This window comes from Sapajus apella, unplaced genomic scaffold, assembly GCF_009761245.1.
Source record: "Sapajus apella isolate SASKATOON/1434 unplaced genomic scaffold, GSC_monkey_1.0 scaffold13, whole genome shotgun sequence".
Taxonomy (NCBI): Eukaryota; Metazoa; Chordata; class Mammalia; order Primates; family Cebidae; genus Sapajus; species Sapajus apella.
In genome coordinates, this window is record NW_022436953.1 from 29,092,120 (window position 1) to 29,113,698 (window position 21,579).

Consider the following 21,579-nt stretch of genomic DNA (forward strand, 5'->3'; position numbering starts at 1 on the left):
GCATGCGCGTTATGTGGTGCCATCGTTGGGCGTCTTTAGAATGGGGATGTTTTCTTACACTTGTGCCTTTTAGAGTTAGACATGAAACAAAATATTTATGCACTGAAGCTACACAAACACACATGGGTCTGCCACTCCCGGCTCCTGCCCTGCAAGCTGTCCTTCGACCACGCTAGGCCTTGCTGGAATTCTTTCCCTCATGTGTTTTCAATTAAATCCTCCCCTCCCAACTTGGGGCTTCCAGGCTGGTTGTCAGGCTGCTGCTCCCTCCTGGAGTGGCGCTCCTCCGAAAAGCCCAGGAGTTTTCAGCCGTTGGCTTCACATCAAAGCTCAAAATACATATTTCAAGACTCTGATTCTGTTCTATTAGAGGTGTCTGGTTGAGGGTCAGCCTTCTTAGACCAGACCTGTGAATGTGTTTGCATATCTCACGCCCTGACAATGAAAGACTCAGCCTGCTGGTGGGTTGACGATGTAGCCAAAGAGTACTATATTAAATTTTGTCTTCAGAGCAGAAGGTTTTCTGATGCTGATCATGCAGTTCCTAGTCAAGCAGGAATTAACCACAGCCATGTCTGCTGGTTGGAAGCTTAAAGACACAAACGTGGTAGAGCTTCAACTCAGCAAACACACTTAAAAATCAGCACAAAAATGAGTGTACAGACCACATGAATTTTGTGTCTCCAGAGGCACACTGGTTAACTTGGCCCCATGAGCAAACCAGCTACAAAGGTCTGTATAGGAGTGGATTTTTTTTTTTTTTTTTTTTCTGTAGGGAAAGACTAATAAAAGGTAATTAAAACTCCAAAGCTTTTCTGAGGGGCATAGTGAAAAAGCACACAATTCTATTGACATTAGCAATCGGCTTTATTCCAGAGAGCTCACAGAACATTCACTTTAGGAATGGGATTTGTGGGCCATAGTTCCGTCCTTAGATATTTCATGAGTGTTTTATCTTGTGTACAAATGCATATTCCTTTAGATTTCCCAGATTAGATTGTTAAAACCTCTCCAAAAATTGGAGCACATTTACAACTCTCCAAAGCTCCCTCGTTTTGTTGGTGGTCAATGTCGACGTTCACTTTAGTTGCATTTTTTTGGTCTGTTGTAGATTGTATTCACTAGCCTGTTCTGTGGAAGGCATGCGCATCCCTTCTGGTTGACGTCAAGCTTGGCAAAACTGTCTACCCTCCTGATAAATATCGAACCATCCTTATATTCTTGAGATCATCTCCCTGGGTTACGGTGGACTGCAGGATTCTTCATGCTCGTGTGCTATGTACGTTTACTCTTTTTCTTCTTTTTGCTTAATGAGAAGAGAAAGTGATCTATACACTGTTTGACTTTTCCCAAAGAGCAACTCATGGTTTTATTAGCTCTATTTTTTACTAATGAACGTATCCTTATTTCTACAAATTCATTTCTTCTATTTTTTCCCTGAGGGTTTATTTTATTCCTTTTTTAACTTATAGTAGATATTAGATTCCCTTTTTCATCTTTTACAAATTAATATGTAGATTTAAGGCTATGAATTTTCTCCCAGTACTGTTTTAGTTATTTTATTATAGAAGTTTTCTCAACTTTTCTGATGAAAAATTCAATTGGGAGAACTTGCTAAATACACATTTTGTGGCCCCATGTCAGCTCTCTGAATTGGAGTCTCCAGGGAAAGGGCATGAACAGTGGATTTTAATGGGTTTGAACATGCATCACAGGTGAGTTCTTCTAATTCAAAGGGTTTGAGAATCTCTGCCATCACGTGTGCTATTACAAATATTTTCACTTGCCATGTTCTAACCTGCAATTCATCTTTGAAAACTAATCAATCATTACATTTCTAGGGTATGGAATTATTTTTTGAGATTTTTTTTTTCCCTCAAAGGCCCTTAGAAATAAGATACATTTTGTATGTTTGGAGTATCCTGTTAGATATATATATCAATTATGTTTGAAGTTTTGTATGTACTAATGTTTGCTGGCTTGCTTGATCATGGGTGAAGAGTAGTAAGAATAAAGATTCCTTTGGCCAGGTGCGGTGGCTCATGCCTGTAATCCCAGAACTTTGGGAGGCTGAGGTGGTCGAATCATGAGGTCAGGAGTTTGAGACCAGCTGGCCAACATGGTGAAACCCCGTCTCTACTATAAATACAAAAATTGGCCAGGCACGGTGGCATATGCCTGTAATCTCAGCTACTCAAGAGGCTGAGGCAGGAGAATCACTTGAACCCAGGAGGCAGAGGTTGCAGTGAGCTGAGATCACACCATTGCACTCCAACCTGGGTGACAGAGTGAGACTCCATCCAAAAAAAAAAAGACCCCTTTATTCTTGTTAGCATTTTGTATATGTATTTTTCTTTTTCTTTCCTCCTTTCTTTTTTTTTTAAGACTAGTCAAGTGCAGTAGTGAGAAGGGGGCAAAGAGTAGAACAAGGAGCTCGATCTGTAACTGACTGAACAATCAGTTGAGATAACTCACTACCTTCAGACCAGCTATTTTTCTTTTTCTTTAGTTTTCTTTATTAAGTTGGATGCTGTCTTTCTTAAATTTGTAAATAGGTATCTGTTTACACTTAGATTTTCATACCAAATAACTCCGATGTTAGTATCTCTCCTGCTTACTTTTTGGATTTCTTATGTAAATAAGTTAATAAATTATTTGATAGGTTATACATTCACATTGTTCAAAAACTGTATCAACTTCCACCCCCCAGCGCTACGTGTGAGCATCTTCCCTCCTGTCTGACGCGTTCATGAGATTCGTAGCACACACCCCCTACCCCCAGACCCTGCCAACCATTCTTAGTTTCTTATGTACTATTCCAAAATGTTCTCAAGCATCCATACATGAATGAGAATACATTTTCTGCATGAAAGATCGTCCCCAAATTTTTGTAACATTCTCAGTAACAAATGAGACACACATTGACATTTACCTGTATACTATTTATTGGGTTTAATATTCATAACAATAACTTTTTTCTACTGAAATAGCAGGTTGTGTTGACCTGTCAAACCCCAATATGAGAAATGTGTACAAAAGCAACAGACTGTAACATAAAAAGGTATGTGGAAAAACGAGCAAACCAAAGCATGATACATGGACGAAGCACTATAGAATTCCTGTGCTGGCTTACGCAGCTGTATCTTTAATCTGCACTGTGCTAAATAGCCTGTAGCCAAGTTTTGAAGAGTTACAGGAACAGTAGCCACACATTAAAAGAATCGGGCATTCACTGTAGCCTCCCGATGTGACCTGATGGGAGGGACAGGAGAGTGATTCACTCTGCCACCATTTTTCCTGCCTTGGATTTGTAGAGGACTTTTTTGGTCTAATTTGTTTTTCCTATCACTGCCCAACTAAGCTGCCTGCTTATAGGCCATGAAAGTAAAACGCCATTCGACATTTTTGCAAAACTAAAATAATCACATGATACTTATTCTTTGGAGCATTTAAATTGCATTAAATGGAGGACTAATGAGTGTATAGGAGAATCATGGGGAACAGAGAACCTTTTTGAAGATGATGTGGAAGGTCAGGGTGGGTTACAGGGCATTCAACCTAGAAAAGCCAAATAGCTTTAAATGGAGAATGACTTTTTGTATTAAATCTTCTGGCTATCATGATCTATTACTGGATATTTTAATAATTTTATAGTTATTCTTAGTTTTTCTCACATGAAACTAATGGCCGCACTAGAAGCTGCCATCACACTTCCGAAAAGTAAAGAGGGGATTTTCTTTACGAAAGAAAGAAAATGGCACATTCACATGTAGGTAAGTAGCTTCTGGAAACATCCTCACTGCACAGAAATGGTTCTCAGCATGGGGCTCCCAAACTTTCTTGTCATATGTCATTTGTTTTACTATCAGAGTTTTCAAATAGGGTTAAAAAGCAATAGATAGCAATAGAAATTTTAGAGTGAGTTAAGAGAATTTTGTAATTATAGATAAGTTGACTTCCTATGGCTAACTTCCCCTTCTAATTAGAACAATGTATTGGGTGGGAGGTCCTCTGCTGGACTAAAGGCTGGTGGGGTTGCTCTGGGCTGCAGTCCTAGGAGGCTTGGGCTTTGGGCATCCCTTGGGTGGGCCTTGTAGGGACAGCCACCCACTGCAGCAGTCACCACTTTGGCTGGTCTAAAGCGGAAATGGAAGTAGTGATATGACTGTCAGAAATTGGAGATGCATCGGCCTGGGGTTTGATCTGGGAAAGCGACTTGTGTCTGGGTCGTAGGGAAAGGCAAACAGATATATTAGCCACTGGCTTCCTGTGGGCAGCTGTGTTGAATGAGTCTCCTGCTGAGTCACAGCGAGTAACTGCAGCAGCCTAGGACTGGCTTCTAGCATGGGAGAGGAGGAGAAAGGGGGGTCCTGTAATGTCCCCCAGCAGCCTGTCATAGCGTGTGAAACTCGCAGCCTGAGGGCCCCACCTCTGGTCAGCACTAGTTTTGGGAGACTTCTGGGAGGGTTGTGTGACTTTCACTTGGGTCACTGGTGTCTGGCTGGGGCCATCTTGAGAGCAGTGAGGAAGGATCTCCAGCCTGAGTGTGCCGTGGGCCCCCAGAATATGTAGGGGAGCCCTGCATAGCAGTTGTAAATTGAGTAAACCTCACGAGGAAAGTCTTCAGGAGTTCAGAGTGCATGAGAAAGATCTGGCCCTGCTGCCCTGGCACTGCCTTGTGCCCTTTCAGCCACTGGGGGTCTCACTGGCTCAGAGTGCATAGTAAACATCAGTGGAGAGGGGGCAGGAGGACTCTCGGCCCTGCCAGTCGGCCTAGCACCAGGCTTTTTTTTTTTTTTTTTAGCACCGCGGAGAGCATAGGCTCCTGAGAACATTTTGACAGAATTTTAGCAGTTTTGGTTTTTTTTGAGAATGCATTGATGTATTGGTTTGCCAGGGAACAATGGCTTATAGTTCAGCCTGAGAATTCTTCATAAAGTTAAGAAGGCATAAAAATGTCCCCCCTGAGACTCATCAGGAGTATTTACGCTCCTACAGTTTAATTTGCTGCTTTTGTGGTTTCTGTGATGTCATCCCACATGTGTAAGCTGGAAAAATCCACACTGAGAAGTGTAACCTCCTGTGTGTGTTTCCACAATGGAGAACGTTAGGCTTCGTTTCCCTCGGTTGCTACACATCTGATTACATGTGTCAGGAAAACAAACTTAAAAAATTTCAGGAGACAGACCTTTCAGTGGAATTGCCTGGAACCCATAAAGTGAGGTCATAGAACCTACAACGGTAATAAGATATGGGAAGAAAAGTAACCGCTGGGCTACTTTGTGTCTAGTCACGCTGACTTTCCAGGTGATGGCCTTGCAAAACTCAAACCACCTCTTTCTTCATGCCTATAAAAACTTTAAAAAAAAATACTAAAGACATTGCCATTGAAATACAAGTACTGATTTTTTTTTGGTGGTGGTTCTGAGAATACAGAAAAGGAGAGGAATACCCTCTACCCCTTGCCTCCCCAACCACAAAGCCCCCTGGTTATTGCTTCCTTTCCTAAGTTATATTAAAATGGAATTTTCTGCTAAATATGCTTCACTAGATAAATATTGCATCTTGGAAGGATTATTCCTTTAATAATACTATCTGCATCATAAGGGAATATTAGTTTAAATAAGTTCTTATTCAGAAATAAATTGCATGGCTCTGTAGAAACAAATTAGTACGGTAGAGATAAAAATGTGTCATCAGCCATGGCCCCTAAGTGGCCACTGATGACATGGCGTAAGATCACAGTTTTAACCTCCTTTAATATCAGACTCTTCCTGGCTCTCTGAAATAGAAGCATAGGAATTACAGCTAAGAACAAACAACAACAAAACTCAGTTCATATCCTCTTATGACAGGAGGAAGGGCTAAAAGGCCAGATCTAAGGATTTGGGCATCTAAAAAGACAATGCCCACATAATGCACCATAAAATTCTGTAAACCTTTTTAATAGTATATATATGTTAGGCTTTAGTACAATTACCAAATGTAATACCAGTTACAGTAATTCTGTATGTATCTCAGCAGTATTATTTTCTAGCATGGCTTTACATTTTTAAGAACTTAATAACTGTAGGATAAACAGATGCATGCGATAAGAGTTGGAATGTATTAGAGCTGGTTTCCCTTTTGTGTTTGTGACATGTGTTTACTTGGTTTATCCATAGTCATGAAGACTGTGTTGCCTAGACATGGTGGGAAACACCAGGAAAGTGAAATGCAATTTTGTTTTCTGGAAGGCAAACCAAGATTCTTGACATGTATTTTTCTTTCTGTTTCAAGGCATAGGAAAACTGTTGACCCCCAAAAGAAGCCTTTTTCATAAAACACTCAGAGCGAATTACGTCACTGTTGTCAATTGTCTTCTAATGTGAAAACCAGTCAGATATGACCCCTCCAGGAAACAGTGACAGGCATCATGGCATTTTACCACCTTATCTGAGTATTTTTGTATTTCTCATGCCATTAGATATAGTCATCTTAAAGACCTTGTGAAAAATGGCTTCCTAGTCAGACATGTGAAGAGTAAAAAGTTCAAGGGACTGCTGCCCAAGCCAGCATTTCGTACATATTTACGGCTAGGAAACTGATTTCCTTATCACATTCTGTGATGCTTCAACAGGTAGGTTGCAAGCAATGAAGAAACAGGTTCAGACTCCGTTAAAAACATCTTTTAAAGATTCCTGCAGCCAAGCTGGAAAAAGAGGATGCCCCCATAGAGAAGGTTCTTTGTCAAATATCTACTAATTATGATAGCAGACATAGGCTATACCTATGAGCAACATGTTCCATTGGGTTATAGTTTTTGCAAGCATAAAGATTCTGCCTAATTTTTAATAAGTTGAACCTTGTAGTAAAGAGATTTTTCACTGACAGACTTGATTGACTAGACCTAATTAGTGGTTCACATCTGAAGAAAGCCTCAACTGTCTGAATACAGGGTCTTCGTGTTACAGTTTGTAGCGATTTGCTCCGCTCCAAGCAGCACAGGGAGGTGGAGGTTTGCAGCGACTGGGCACTACCTTTCTTGCAGAAACACCACCTTTCTCAATCTAGATAACCTGCGTATGGCTGTGCTCTGGAAAGGGCAGCCAGTAAAACAAGTGCTTGGTACTTCTACTTGTACTTCTATGAAGCACAGCCTGGAGTGACCCTATAGCTCCCTTCTAAACATGCTCATGGCTGGTCAGCTCAGGGTCAAGGTCCGGCTTGTCCAGTGTTCCAGTCTCTATCCTGGTGGGGCCACACGTTAACATTCCTGTCTGCAACCCACATTCTCTCCAAAGCTTCCTGGCCAGAAGCCAGATTTCTCCCTGCTGTCCCAACACTTCATGAGGCAGCCCCTGGGAGCCTGCCTGCCAGTTGTCAAGGGGCACAGGGCCTTCCTGAAAGCCAAGCACAGCCTGGACCTGAAGCCCCGTGGCTTTGGCCTGAGATAGATGGGGAATCCAGAAAATCAAACGAGGTTCTTCTTGGGGTCTCTTGAGCTGCATCTGGCATATAACCAGAGCTGGGGGGAGTTGGGGAACTGCTTTCCAATAAGGCCTTGATCAGAAAGTAAACACATCCTGTCCAGAATCCCATCAAGCAGGATATTTCAAGTTCACTAAAATACTAAAAGCACAACAAGCCTTCCTGCCATGGAAAACTCAGTGATGGTAAAAATGCCTACTACAGCGCACTGCACTGTAATAAACATTCGGCATAAATTAATAATTTACAAGTACCTGAGCAAGTAGACAGAGCACCATAGCACAGCACAGCACCAATGGCAGCAGCTCAAAAGTTCTTAAAATAATGGTGTTTTAAACATTTAAAAAATCCTAAAAGTTGGTACAAAAAAGGAACTCCAATTGGAGCTGAAAGATAGTGCAAACTTCTGTCTTCACTGTTGAAAAAAGGTGTCGGCGTCTCACTTAATATAGGCGGTGTGGGTGGATCTGGGCACTTGGGGTGGGTATTGCGGAGCAGGTCTGAATCAAGAGAGGAGAAAAGAGAAAATAATCAGAGGCCTTGAGAAGTGAATCTGAGGATAGAGAAGCGTGGGGTTGGAGATGTATTCTGTGTCAGATACCGCTGCCCCTCATAACGGGGGCGGGAGACCTCTCTCCAAAGCCACACCTCCCAACCACAAGCCAAGTCTAAAACAGCACTGTCCAACAGAAAAAATGTGAGCTACACAAGGAATTTTAAATTTTCTAGTAGCCACATGGAAAAAGAGAAATAGGTGAAATTAATTTTAGTAATACATTTAACTCAGTATATATCTAGAGGATTATTTGAACGGATTATCAATAGAAAAAAATAGATAGTTGTGCTAGGCACAGCCTGCCTCACAGCCCCTGTGTCCCACAGCACAGCTCCAGAGAACAAGGAGCAAAGGTGGGCACCCAGGATCCCTCAAAAATGAAATGTGCAGGACTGAAATCAGCAACTGGCAGAGGTAGCATAGGCCACGGCTTGCGGGCATTTAACATAAAGGACTTCCCCTCCTTGTGTTCATGTAAAGTAGTGTTTTTTCCTCAAATAGAACAGGAAAAATAACTTCAAGATCAACATGCAAACCACAATGAAATAATTAGGATGCTATGCAGTTTTTCTCTATTTATGCAGTTGGGAATTAAACAATTTCCTGACCCCTTGACCGCCTTTATCTCTGAGATTTATTAGGCAGCTCTTTCACGGGCCAAACATTCTTCCCAAGAGCTGTAATGAAATCACTCCAATGTGTCTTCTCCTACAGAGATACAGGATTACTGAACCCAGGGCCTGGCCAACACAGTACCTTTGGTACTTTTGAACTCAAAAAGCAGGCTTCCTGCCAAGAGGGCATGTGTGTCAGAAAAGTACTTTGGCTGTGGGTTTAACAGCCCAAGGTGGTGGCTGGGGCGGGGGGCGGGGGGTGGGGAACGAAAGCCTGATTTGCAGCGTTTGCCAATTTCCATGGTGTCAATACTCCCACTGTGGCTGGTTTCAAGCTACCACCTGATGTCACTAAACGTGAAGGAGATGTGAGCAGCTACTATGACCTAGGTTCCCTGCCGTACAGAAATCACGGATGAGCGCAATCTCAAGAGCACAGATAATTACAGCAAAACAGAGAAAAATGTGAGGTGAGTTTTGTGCACTTATTACCTTTGTTTCTAATATATCGTAAAATTTAATCCTTAATATTGGCTAGGTTTAACACCTAGCTTGCAAAATTCCTGGAAATTTGATAGCTCTTACCAACCAAGGTGAGCTGGCTTCAGCATACCATGGGATTAGCCTCCCTGCATTAGCTGGGATGGAAGTCTCTGCCTTCCTGCAGACCAAGCAGCAGAAGTTGTGAAAGGTGATTCCTTTTGCCCGTGGTCCCTGTTTCCCAGTGTCCTCTTGCCAGGCAGCTGCTTTGCCTTACTCCCCATATGTCCCTTGTTCCAGCTGTGTGCCTCCAACCCGACTAATGTCTCAGGATCCCAGGGACCGGGAAGAGACTGGGTTTGTTGTGGTTGGTCCCACAAGAGATTGAGAAAGAAAGAGATGGGCATGGTGTGTTACACAAACCTGAGAGGTGCCAGGTGGAGCCCGGTCTCCCGCTGTCCTGAGGTCCTGGCCGAGGCATGGGTGAGCCGAGTCATCCTGCCCAGAGGATCTGCAGGCAGAGGCTTCTGAGGGGGGTTTGGCTTACGGGTCCCCTGCAATAAACATAGAGTTAGGGTCACTTTCCAGAAGCCATGGAGAAGCAGGGCCTGGCACTTGGCACAGGCTCTGGTCCCTGAATATCACCTTCTCACCATACAAGGTGGCTGGAGGCTGACCTCTGTGAACCTTCTTGCTAAAATTTTCTCTGAGACTTATCCATGGATCAGAGCTATAAACACTTGACTGCAGGGCTTCTGGGCTGCCCCTGGGGTATAGTTGATGTTGGGGTTTCTCTGCCAGTGTTACCCCGAGGACACACACTTTGCTGCGCCTTTAGTTAAGCAGCTTCTCAGTTCACCCTAAAATGAGAAGTTGGTGGAAATCTTTTCAAACATCGCATCCGTTTCCTCGGGTTTTGCCAGGATCTTGGAGCAGGACTCGTTCACCTGTGTGTGGATTAGACAGCGAGGACAAGTCACGCTCAGTCAGCCACGTGCAGGCGCTGTTCCAAATGTCGCTCCGTGAAATGCGCTGAAGTTCTTCCACTGAATACTTATTCTAGTAAGTTCAAAGAATTTACACGGTGGGCTGAGGGGCAAGTAAAGCTTTGTAAACACACTAAGGGCCAGGGCTGTGTTGACCAGAAGCCTTATTCCACTCTGGGTTTTACCCAAATGATGCTTTGGGACTTGTGCAAGTCACCTGACCTCTCTGAACCTCTGTCTCTGGAAAATGTGGGGAAAAAGACCTATCTCAGCATTGTTATGAGGATTAAAGAAAATAATGCATATAGGAAGTTCCCAGCACAGAGATAAGTTATTAATATCAGCACTGCTTCATGCCACACTTTAAAAATCTTTAATAGGAGGAAAGGTCCATGCGCGGTGGCTCACGCCTGTAATCCCAGCACTATGGGAGGCCGAGGCAGGTGGATCACAAGGTCAGGAGTTCGAGACCAGCCTGGCCAGCATAGTGAAATCCCATCTCTACTAAAAATACGAAAAGTAGCCGGGTGTGGTGGTGGGCGCCTGTAATCCCAGTTACTCAAGAGGCTGAGGCAGGAGAATCATTTGAACCTGGGAAGCAAAAGTTGCAGTGAGCCGAGGTTGCACCATTGCATTCCAGCCTGGGTGACAGGACAAGACTCTGTTTCAAAAACAAACAGTGTAAGAACACATGCCACTTGTTTTCGTGTTCTTACACTGTGCCCCTCCTGTGGATACCCATGAGAGGGGTTCATTGGAGCTGTGTCCAGAAGTCAGTAAGTGATGGACACATCTCTGCTCTTGGCCTCAGGTGAATGTGGTGCTGTGCTTTGTTCTTGAAGCCTGGAAACACTTACAAATGCAGGGAACATCTGTCGGAAATGGTGCTAGAACCTCCAGGAAGACAGAACACCCCTAATCAAATGCACCGATTCACCATCATAGGACCCAGTACTCCATACATCTAGCAGCACTCGACAATCATTTCAAACACGAGGTGCATTTCTCTCAGTGCCTAGTACGAGAAAATTACGTTTAGCAATTGGGGCTCAACTGAAAGAATGTGACAATATAATCACCATTTAACATATCTTTGTAAAGCAATGGAAGCTACCACAGAAGTTTGTAAATAACAGCTCTGTAGAAAATAAGCTGAGTTAGAAGAATGGACACATTGGGCTAGGAAAGAGCCCTTGAACAAGGGACAGGCTTAGAAGTGACATTTCTACATTAGCTTTCATTAAAGGAAACATTAAATAGTAAAAATTCCCTAGCTAGGAATAAAGACCATATAATGTGCCCAAGAGCATGGGTCGTTTATATATTCAACCAGCTCTACATACACACACAGTATCCTCATTGGTAGAGAGGAGATGATCAGAGTCCCTTCCTCCCACGTGGATGTCAGGGTTAAATGAGACACTGAGGCTTCTGGTACAGGGCCTGGCATGCGGTAACCCATGAGTGTTAGTTGCTGCTGTATTACAACTATTACCGATGGAGTGAATTGATCACCAAAAAGCATAATAACCCTACCAACAAACTTTGGATAATTAAGGTAACAAATCAAGCTCCCTTTTCTATAAGCTAACAGAAAACTATGAGCAAAACATTAGTGTGTCATGTAAAAATGGATGTATGCACTTACCAAATTGAACTAATTACTAAGCGATACTAGTTTTACTGCTGAATATGACTAAGCTGTCTTGGCAATAAAGATAACGTCAGGTTTTTGCTGAAATGCTGGAGAAAAAGGGAGCTATGTATCATGGTATATTTGGATTTATCATGGAAACAGGAGATAATTAGGTTGGCCGTTCATTCTAGTTTGCCTGGGGCATTCCCAATTTATGTTGACCATCTTAATTATTAATCACACTCTCTCAGGCATGTCTCCTACTTTAAGAGGATAAATTATGTGGTCACCATAGTGATGAAAACCAAAACGACTGAGAAGCTGATTGAAGGGTCTGATCTGCAACCTGAGGCTCAGCACAGGTACCATCTGCTCCCTCTAGCCATACCCAGGACATGGTTTGGACGGATGCATGAAACAGGTTTCATGCAAAGATGTTGCCTAGGTAAGATGCTGGCTTCCTGCCAGGGCTTCACTGGGATAGAACGGCCATGGAATAGTGGGGTTGGTCCAAGAAGATGTAAGCTCACTTCTTAGCTATCAGGCATGGAGCTGTGGAACCTATGATGCAAGAAGTACCAGCTACACATTTTGACCTTGAGGGAACGGGTGAAATTGCCATGCTCCCTTTTAGGTGTTGCTTTTAATTTTGCCTTTGCAAAAACCTAAACCTGAACCTCTCCCAGAAAAGTCCAGTCTGATCACCAAGCATCATCTGAAGGGAGCCGAGCAATGACTCTAGGCAGGTTGCTCATACACGATAAATACTGCTTTTCATCTATTTTCATTTTAAACAAGGAAATGAAGAATTCAAACCCCATTCTTCTGCCCTCTTAACTTCTTCCAGATATTAAAGAAAAATCCAGGTATGCTATTAAATAGGGCTGTTCCATTCTTCTGTTTTCTGCTCATGTTCTGGCAGTAGCCACATAGTTCAAATTTTTTAGAGGTTTCAAAACAATTTTAAATCCAAATATAACCACTTTCCCTTGACCGGCATCATGAAGAAGCCTCAGCTGTTATCAACTTCACATGGTAAACATGCCCTGCTTATCCAGAAAAATCCCCACAGGAAGACTGGAAATCATCACAGGAAAATGCCAGAGATCCCTGGTGAGCTCACGCAGGGCTGGGGCAGTGGCAACATGTTTCACTTACAAACTCGGTCTACCTCTAGCTAAAAACTATTGTGGGAATTATGGCTATAGAACAGAATATGAATGTTATAAACCCTAATAATGTAGGTATTACGGAACTTGCCACAGTTGAGAGGTGGGTCTTCCATTTCCAGTAACGTGGCAGGCTATGGTGGTGTGCCTTACCCTTCTCATAACCACCAAGAGCTACAAGGCAGTAAATGTTTTCAGGCCAAAATCTACGTGAAAGCGGCAACCTGGAGAGGGAGTAGTAACCGAAGCTGGAGGCATCGCCCAAATTAGGGGAACCTAAATTTTGGTTTTGATACTCTTTCACAGAGAGAAATACAGAAATCCAACTGAGGTCAAGACATGTGGGCAGAAACCAAATGCCCAAGTTTAATGAGAGAGAATTCTCTTCCTGACTCCTCTCCATTCAAGTTGGGCTCTACAGATAAGACCGCAGGTTAAGAATCTTCTAGAAGTAAATCCATAGTATAATCTATCCCCAGGATACTGTAAGGAGTATTCTTCTGGTGCTGGGCAGACCAAGGGGGGAAACTAAATCTGTCACCACAAATTGTCCTTGAGGACGTGAAGCTGAAATCACACCAGCTGGGTAGTTCAATAGGCTCCAAGCCATTTAAAGTGGTCTCAAACTGGTACTGCCTCCAGGCACCTGGCAGAGGCAAAATAACCCCTTATGGAAGCACACACCTGCATCCCAGGCCTCAAAAAACTATAATTTTTAAAAAATGAACTCATGGAAAAAAATGAGCATACACACAAGGAAGCAGGAATGAGAAGTGATAGAAGCCTCAGCAGTAACATATCCAAAGCCTTCAGATTTGGGGACTGTTGGAAAACGTTTTCTTACTATGTTTAAGTGCAAGACAAGCTAGCATAGTTGAATCAGAACCAGGAAGAACCTCTAGAAACAATTAAAAAAAAAGTGCAACATAGATGAGAACAAATTGCATGAAGGTAAGTACAGTTTGATGCCACTTATGTCAAGTTTAAAACTCAAAACTACATATTCATGGATACATATTTATATAAAAATATTCAAAGTGTTCTATTAAAAAATCACCAAACTTACACAGTGATTGTATCTGGGGGGAGGCTAATGTAGTTGTAGTGACTTTATCTGTAATGTTTTACTTTTTAAAGGGCAGAGTACTTATGCATATTATATATCTGAAATTTAAATAGGCATATACATCTAGGAAGATGTAAAACAATGGTTATTTCTATGTAGAATAAATATAACTTAGTTTTTAAAATATTTAAAATATAGAAAAGTAAAAACGAACATAAAATAATTTCAATCTTTGGACCAAGGAAGAAAACAGAAGACAATATGTAGACTATTTAAAAATATAAAATACACTACAAATTGGAACAGTGAGCAAGTTAAAGCAATGTTTAGAGGACAGTTGCTAATATTTTCATGTAACTATTATTTCACATTTGTAGAGGGGAGATTAAAGTCATGTTTCCAAGTTCTAATGGTAGTAAGAGGAAGGTCATATAACACCTTGAGCTGGCTGAGGGTAGGGTAGAATGAGAAACCAGACAAATCTAATAAAACATGGGCCTATCAAGGACAAATAAAATAAATGGTATTGCGGATTACTAGGTGGTCGTCTAGAAAAAAATAAAATTTGATTCTTTATATACTAGGTAGGATTAATTAGGGAAACAGACACATGGAGAACAACAACAACAAAAAACAGGGTGAGGTGATGGCCCACCTGAGAGTGACGCAGAGCCAAGGGGACCCCCACCCTGGGAAGTGGTACGAGAAAACCTGAGGCTACTGGGGGCTGGAGCAGACCCCCAGCAAATTGCAGCAGCCTTACAGAAGAGTGGCCAAACAGAAAACAACCCCATCCAAAGGTCAGCAACCTCAAAGACAGGAACACAGAAACACTGAAAACTCAAAAAGCCAGAGTGCCACTTTTTCTCCAAATGACTGCAACACCTCTCTAGCAAGTGCTCAGAACTGGGCTGGGGCTGAAATGACAGAAATAGGCTTGAGAAGGTGGGTAAGAAAGAACTTTGCTGAGCTGAAGGAGCATGTGGTAACTAAATTCAAAGAAGCTAGGAATCATGATACAGGAGCTGACGGCCAAAATAGTTTAGAGAGGAACACAACTGGCCTTTTAGAGCTAAAAAACACACTACGAGAATTTCACAATCACAAGTATTAACAGCAGAATAGACCAGGCAGAGGAGAAAATCTCAGAGCTTGAAGACTATCATTCTGAAATCAGACAAGAATAGAGAAAAAAAATGAATGAACAAAATGTCTGAGAAATGTGGGATATGTAAAGAGACCAAATCTTCAAGTGACTGGAGTATCTAAAGGAGATGGGCAGAACAGAGCCCCCCTTCCCCCACCCCAGCACACTGCAGCAGCCTTACAGAAGAGTGGCCAAACAGAAAACAACCCACAAAAGCCCCATCCAAAGGTCTACAGCCTCGAAGATCAAAGATAGACAAGGCCACAAAAATGGAAAACATACTTCAGGTTATCATCCAGGAGAAATTACCCAACCTGGCAAGACAGGCCAACGTTCAGGAAATCCAGAGAAACTCAATAAGATACTCCATGAGAAGATCAAACCCAAGACACATAATCATCAGATTCTTCAAGGTCAAAATGAAAGAGAAAAATTTTAAGGGCAGTCAGAAAGGACCAGGTCATCTATAAAGGAAAGCCTATCAGACTAACAGCAGACCTTGCAGTGGAAACCCTACAAGCTAGAAGAGATTGAGAGCCAATAGTCAACATTCTTAAAGATTTTCCAACCCAGAATTTCATATTGGGCCCAATATCTGGATAACAAAACAAGGCCTATTGGTATGCTGACTACAAGAAATCCATCTCACATGCAAAGACACACATGGGCTCAAAATAAAGGGTTGGAGGAAAAGTTACCAAGCAAATGGAAAACAGAAAAAAGCAGGGTTTGCAATCCTAGCGTCTGACAAAACAGACTTTAAACCAACAAAGATAAAGAAAGACAAGGGCATTGCATAATGGTAAAGGGTTCAATTCAATAAGGAGAGAGAACTATCCTAAATACATATGCATCTAACACAGGAGCACCCAGATTCATAGAACAAATCTTAGAGACCTGCAAAGAGACTTACACTCTCACACAATAATAGTAGGAGACTTTAACACCCCACTGACAATATTAGACAAAATCAACAAAGACATTCAGGACTTGAACTCAGCTCTGGAGCAAGTGGGCCTGTTATATATCTACAGAACTGCCCACCCAAAACCAACAATATACATTCTCCTCATCACCACACAGCACTTACTATAAAAATTGATCACATAATCAGAAGTAAAACACTCCTCAGCAAATGCAAAAGAATTGAAATCATAACACTGTCAAACAACAGCATCATAAAATTAGAACTCAAGATTAAGAAATTTATTCAAAACCACACAACTAATGGAACCTGAACAACCTCGTCCTGAATGACTCTTGAGTAAATAATGAAATTAAGGCAGAAATAAAATGTTCTTTGAAACTAATGAGAACAAAGAGACAACATACTAGCATCTTTGGGATGCAGCTAAAGCAGTGTTAAGAGGTAAAGCTATAGCACTAAATGCCCATATCAAAAAGCTAGAAAGATCAAGTTAACAAACTAATATCACAACTAAAAGAACTAGAGAACCAACAGCAAACAAACCCCAAAACTAGCAGAAGACAAGAAATAACCAAGATCAAAGTGGAACCGAAGGAGATAGAGGCATGAAAACCTTTCCAAAAAAAAAAAAATCCAGCAGTTAGTTCTTTGAAAAAATTATTAGACCACTAGCTAGACTAATAGAAGAATCAAATAGACGCCATCAGAAATAAGGGGGATATTACCACTGATCCCATGGAAATCCAACTATCAGAGAATAAACACCTCTATGCACATGAACTAGAAAATCTAGAGCACATACATCCTCTGAGACTGAACTAGGAAGAAATTGGATCCCTGAACAGGCCAATAATGAGTTCTGAAATTGAGGCAGTAATAAATAGCCTACCAACCAAACAAAACCCAGGACCACAGAGACTCACAGCTGAATTCTATGAGAGGTACAAAATAGAACTGGTACCATTTCCACTGAAAGTATTCCAAAAGATTGAAAAGAAGGGCCTCCTCTCTAACTCATTCTGTGAGGCCAGCAGCATCCTGATACCCAAACCTGGCAGAGATAAAAGAAGAAAACTTCAGGCCAATATCTCTGATGAACATTGATGCAAAAATCCTCAACAAAATACTGGCAAACAGAATCTGGCAGCGTATCAAAAAGCTTATCCACCATGATCTAGTAGGCTTCATCCCCAGTATGCAAGGTTGGTTCAATATATACAAATCAATCAATGTGATTAATCACATAAACAGACCTAAAGACAGAAACTATGTGATTATCTCAATAGATGCAGAAAAACCTTCAATAAAATTCACCCCTTTCTGTGAAAACACTCCCAATAAACTAGGTATGGAAGGAACATACCTCAAAATAAGGGCCATCTATGACAAACCCACAGCCAATATCATACTGAATGAGCAAAAGCTGGAAGCTTTCCCCTTGAAAAGTGGCACAAGCAAGATGCCCTCTCTCACCACTCCTAGTCAAGATAGTATTGGAAATTCTGGGCAGGTCAATCAGGCAAGAGAAAGAAATAAAAGGTATTCCAATAGGAAGTCAAACTATCTTTGTTTGTAGATGACTTGATCCTATATCTTGAAAACCCCACTGTCTTAGCCCCAAAGCTTCTTAAGCTGATAAGCAACTTCGGCAAAGTCTCAGAATACAAAATCAATGTGCAAAAATTGCTAGTATTCCTTTACACCAACAACCATCAAGCCAAAATCCAAATCATGAATGAACTCCCATTCAGAACTGCCACAAAAGAGTAAAATACCTAGGAATATAGCTAACAAGGGATGTAAAAGACCTCTTCAAGGAAAACTACCCCACTGCTCAGAGAAATCAAAGAGGACACAAACATATGAAAAAACATTACATGCTCATGGACAGAAAGAATATGAAAATGGCCATACTGCCCAAAGCAATTTATAGATTCAGTGCTATTCCCATCAAAACTACTGTGGACATTCATCACAGAATTAGAAAAAAACTAAAAATCCATATGGAACCCCAAAAGAGCCCGAATAGCCAAGACAATCCTAAGCAAAAAGAACAAAGCTGAAGGCATCACGCTACCTGACTTCAAACTATAGTACAAGGCTATGGTAACCAAAATGGCATCGTACTTACACAAATACGCAGATCAGTGGAACAAAATAGAGAACCCAGAAATAAGACTGCACACCTAAAACCATCTGTTCTTCAACAAACCTGACAAAAAAAAGCAATGGGGAAAGGATTCCCTATTTAATAAATAGTGTTGGAAGAACTGGTTAGCCATATGCAGAAGACTGAAGCTGGACCTCTTCCTTATACCATATACAAAAATCAACTCGATTGATTAAAGACTTACATATAAAACTCAAAACTATAAAACCCTAGGAGAAAACCTAGGCAATACCATTCAGGACATAGGCATGGGCAAATATTTCATGATGATGCCAAGAGCAAAAATTGACAAATGGGATCTAATTAAAGAGCATCTGCACAGCACAAGAAATATCAGAAAGAACAACCTACAGAATAGGAGAAAGTTTTTCAATCCATTTAACAAAGGGCTAATAACCAACATCTACAAGGAACTTCAATTTACAAGAAAAAAACAACCCCAGTAAAAAGTGGCCAAAAGACATGAACAGACATTTCTCAAAAGAAGACATTCATGCAGCCAACAAACATATGAAAAAAAGCTCATCACTGATCATTAGAGAAATGCAAATCAAAACCACAATGAGCTACCATCTCATGCCAGTCAGAATGGCAACTGTTAAAAAGTTAAACAACAGATGCTGACAAGGTTGCAGAGCAAAAGGAACACTTTGACACTGTTGGTGGGAGTGTAAATTAGTTCAACCATTATGGAAGACAGTGTGATGATTCCCCAAAGACCTAGAGGCAGATATACCATTTGATCCAGCAACCCCATTATTGCGTATATATCCAAAGGAATAGAAATCATTCTATTATAAAGATACACACATGCGTATGTTCGTTGTAGCACTATTCACAATAGCAAAGACATAGAATCAACCTAAGTGCCCATCAATGATAGATTGGATAAAGAAAATGTCATACACCATGGAATACTATGCAGCCATAAAAAGGAATGAGATCATGTCCTTTGCAGGGACATTGATGGAACTGGAGGCTATTATCCTCAGCAAACTAATGCAGGAACAGAAAACCAAATACCCCATGTTTGCACTTGTAAGTAGGAGCTGAATGATAAGAACACATGGACACAATGGGGCAAGGGGAGGAGGGAGAGCATCAGTAAGAATAGCTAATGGATGCTGGGCTTAATACCTAGGTGATGGGATGATCTGTGCAGCAAACCACCATGGCCCATGTTTACCTCTAACAAACCTGCACATCCTGCATGTGTACCCCCAAACCTAAATTTTAAAAATGGCAACGATGAAAGGGCAGTTCATGAAAAAGAAAATCTTAAGGCTGTGAAAAGGCATTTCATCTCTCTGTAAAGTATTTCCTATGAAGAAAAATGTACAGACCATTGTTTTTAACCTATCAATTGGCAAAGAGAAGGGAAATCTCTGAACACACTGTGTTGGTGACGAGTTAGAGAACAGAATGGCTGGAGCAACTCCATTAGAGGCAGTTTCATCCGATCTATCAAATTTCTAAATGCATATGGCCTTTGCACAGCAATTGTGCTTTCGGGAGTTTACCCTACAGCCATCTTGGGCAGGAATATGCCTGTGTGATGTAGCAAATGACTGAAAACAACCCATATTGGAATCTGTAAGGGACAGGTAAAAGAAGTCATAGTATAGCTTCACAATGAAATACGATACGGTCAGTGAAAAGAATGAGGCAGATGTATGAAGCTAATAAGGAATAACCAAAGTAGAAGAAAGCACATAATGTGTTGCCATTTGAATTCAAAACAAGGATGTAAGGTAAGTGACAGCAAGTTGACAGTTGCTGAAGTTGAATGATGGGTAGGTAGGGTTTCACTGTACTCTTCTCTCCAATTTTGAGTGTTTGAAAATTTCCATAGTCTCTCTCTGCAGAGAGAGTGAAGGGGGCGGGACTACAACTGGGACTTTTCATTACATCCCAAATTGTATTCTATAAAAGCTTAGTAACAGTGATGATTGCTTCTGGGGAGGGAGACTGTTTTCTGAATGACCCCTTATACTGTTGAGATTTTTAACTATAGGCATGTATTACCTATTAACAAATGTAAAGGCTAAAATATCAGGCATCTGCTTTTTATAGACTTTGCATGTTTATAGTAACGTAAGTGGGAAACAAACACCCCTCTGAATACTGTAATCATTTGAATGACTCCCCTTGAAAACATTGTGTTCTGAGAAGTTCTTTCTCTTCAGAGACCTGGGTGCTTCTGTGTATAATTGATTCCCTTAAAGACATTTGATGGGTGTGTCTGATGAATAATTAGTATATTATATAAAGCCAAAGAAATTCAGTTAAAGTTTCTGGAAGTCTTGTGTATCTGGCAGGGAGAGTGCAAGACCTTGGTAGCTGTGTTTTAGATTTACAGGAGGAATGGACTCATTTTCATAAATTCGTAACTCACTGAGTGTGATGGCTCCATAAAGAATGGCACTGTGACAACTGATTTTTTTACTATTTTAAGTCCACGTCAATTCAGCATATTCCCTACACATCTACTGTGTTCAAGGGACTGGACTTAAAAGCTCAAAAAAGTCTGTGCCTTTTTAGGGCAGAGCTGGCATACTGGTAACTCCAGGCTATCGCAGCAGGTGAGCAGGGGGTCCTGGAGGGAAGACTGTGGAAATGCCCAAGGTTGGAGAGATCTTAGGGGAGGGCGAGAGCTGGAAAACAGAGTGGGCACAGAAGGACGCTCAGCAGCACCTTGGTCAGTTATTAGCCTGTGCTTTGCGGGTAGTAACAAATGCTCTCAAAAAACTCAGTTTTCTTGTATTTCATCTTCTTTAGGTGAACATACTGACAAATGGGTCTTGTTTTCTCATTACATATTGGTATTTCTGATAAGCAAGGATCCAACCCCCAGATTTCTAGACTCTGCAAGTGCAGGTTTCGACATCAGACGCCCACACAGGTCAGAAGGGCACACACCCTTATCCATTCACAGCCATATTCATTCTGCTGAACAGTTGAAAGTCTGGGGTCAACTTCTGAGTGAACTGGCCAGCACCTGATTGATCTACAATCATGGCTTAAATTAATTGGCTTTGCTCACATCTGCATCCTGCCTGAGCATTTGTGAAGGAGAAGCTGCTGCTTACCAGTAACAGCCCCAGCTCATCATTCATCACCTTTTTTATGGGTTTGAGGAGGAATCTGGACCTCCTTGTAATAGCTGCCACCCTCTTCCCATGGGAACTTCAGCAAATTGGCCTTTTCTTAGAAGAGATTGTGCCAGACTGGTGAATCTTGTGCCATAAAATATTGTATGTTGCATATAATACAGACAGATAAGATGTTGATTAGGAGAAATGTTGTACCTTGACAGCAACACTGAACTGAAGATCTCCACCTTTGCTAAGATGCAGC

At 41.5% G+C, this 21,579-nt stretch overlaps 1 protein-coding gene across 1 annotated transcript in view; it reads right to left on the reverse strand.

Moving 5' to 3' along the window:
- Nucleotides 1–2,921: 2,921 nt before the first annotated feature.
- Nucleotides 2,922–21,579, reverse strand: part of ADAM12 (ADAM metallopeptidase domain 12) — a 369,569-nt gene continuing 350,911 nt past the window's right edge. Inside the window, exons 22-23 of the mRNA XM_032281987.1 lie at nucleotides 9,544–9,674; nucleotides 2,922–7,970 (exon numbers count right to left, since the gene is read on the reverse strand). Of these exons, the coding sequence (XP_032137878.1) occupies nucleotides 7,910–7,970; nucleotides 9,544–9,674 (192 nt within the window). The 3' untranslated portion in view covers nucleotides 2,922–7,909. The remainder of the gene's footprint in view (nucleotides 7,971–9,543; nucleotides 9,675–21,579) is intronic.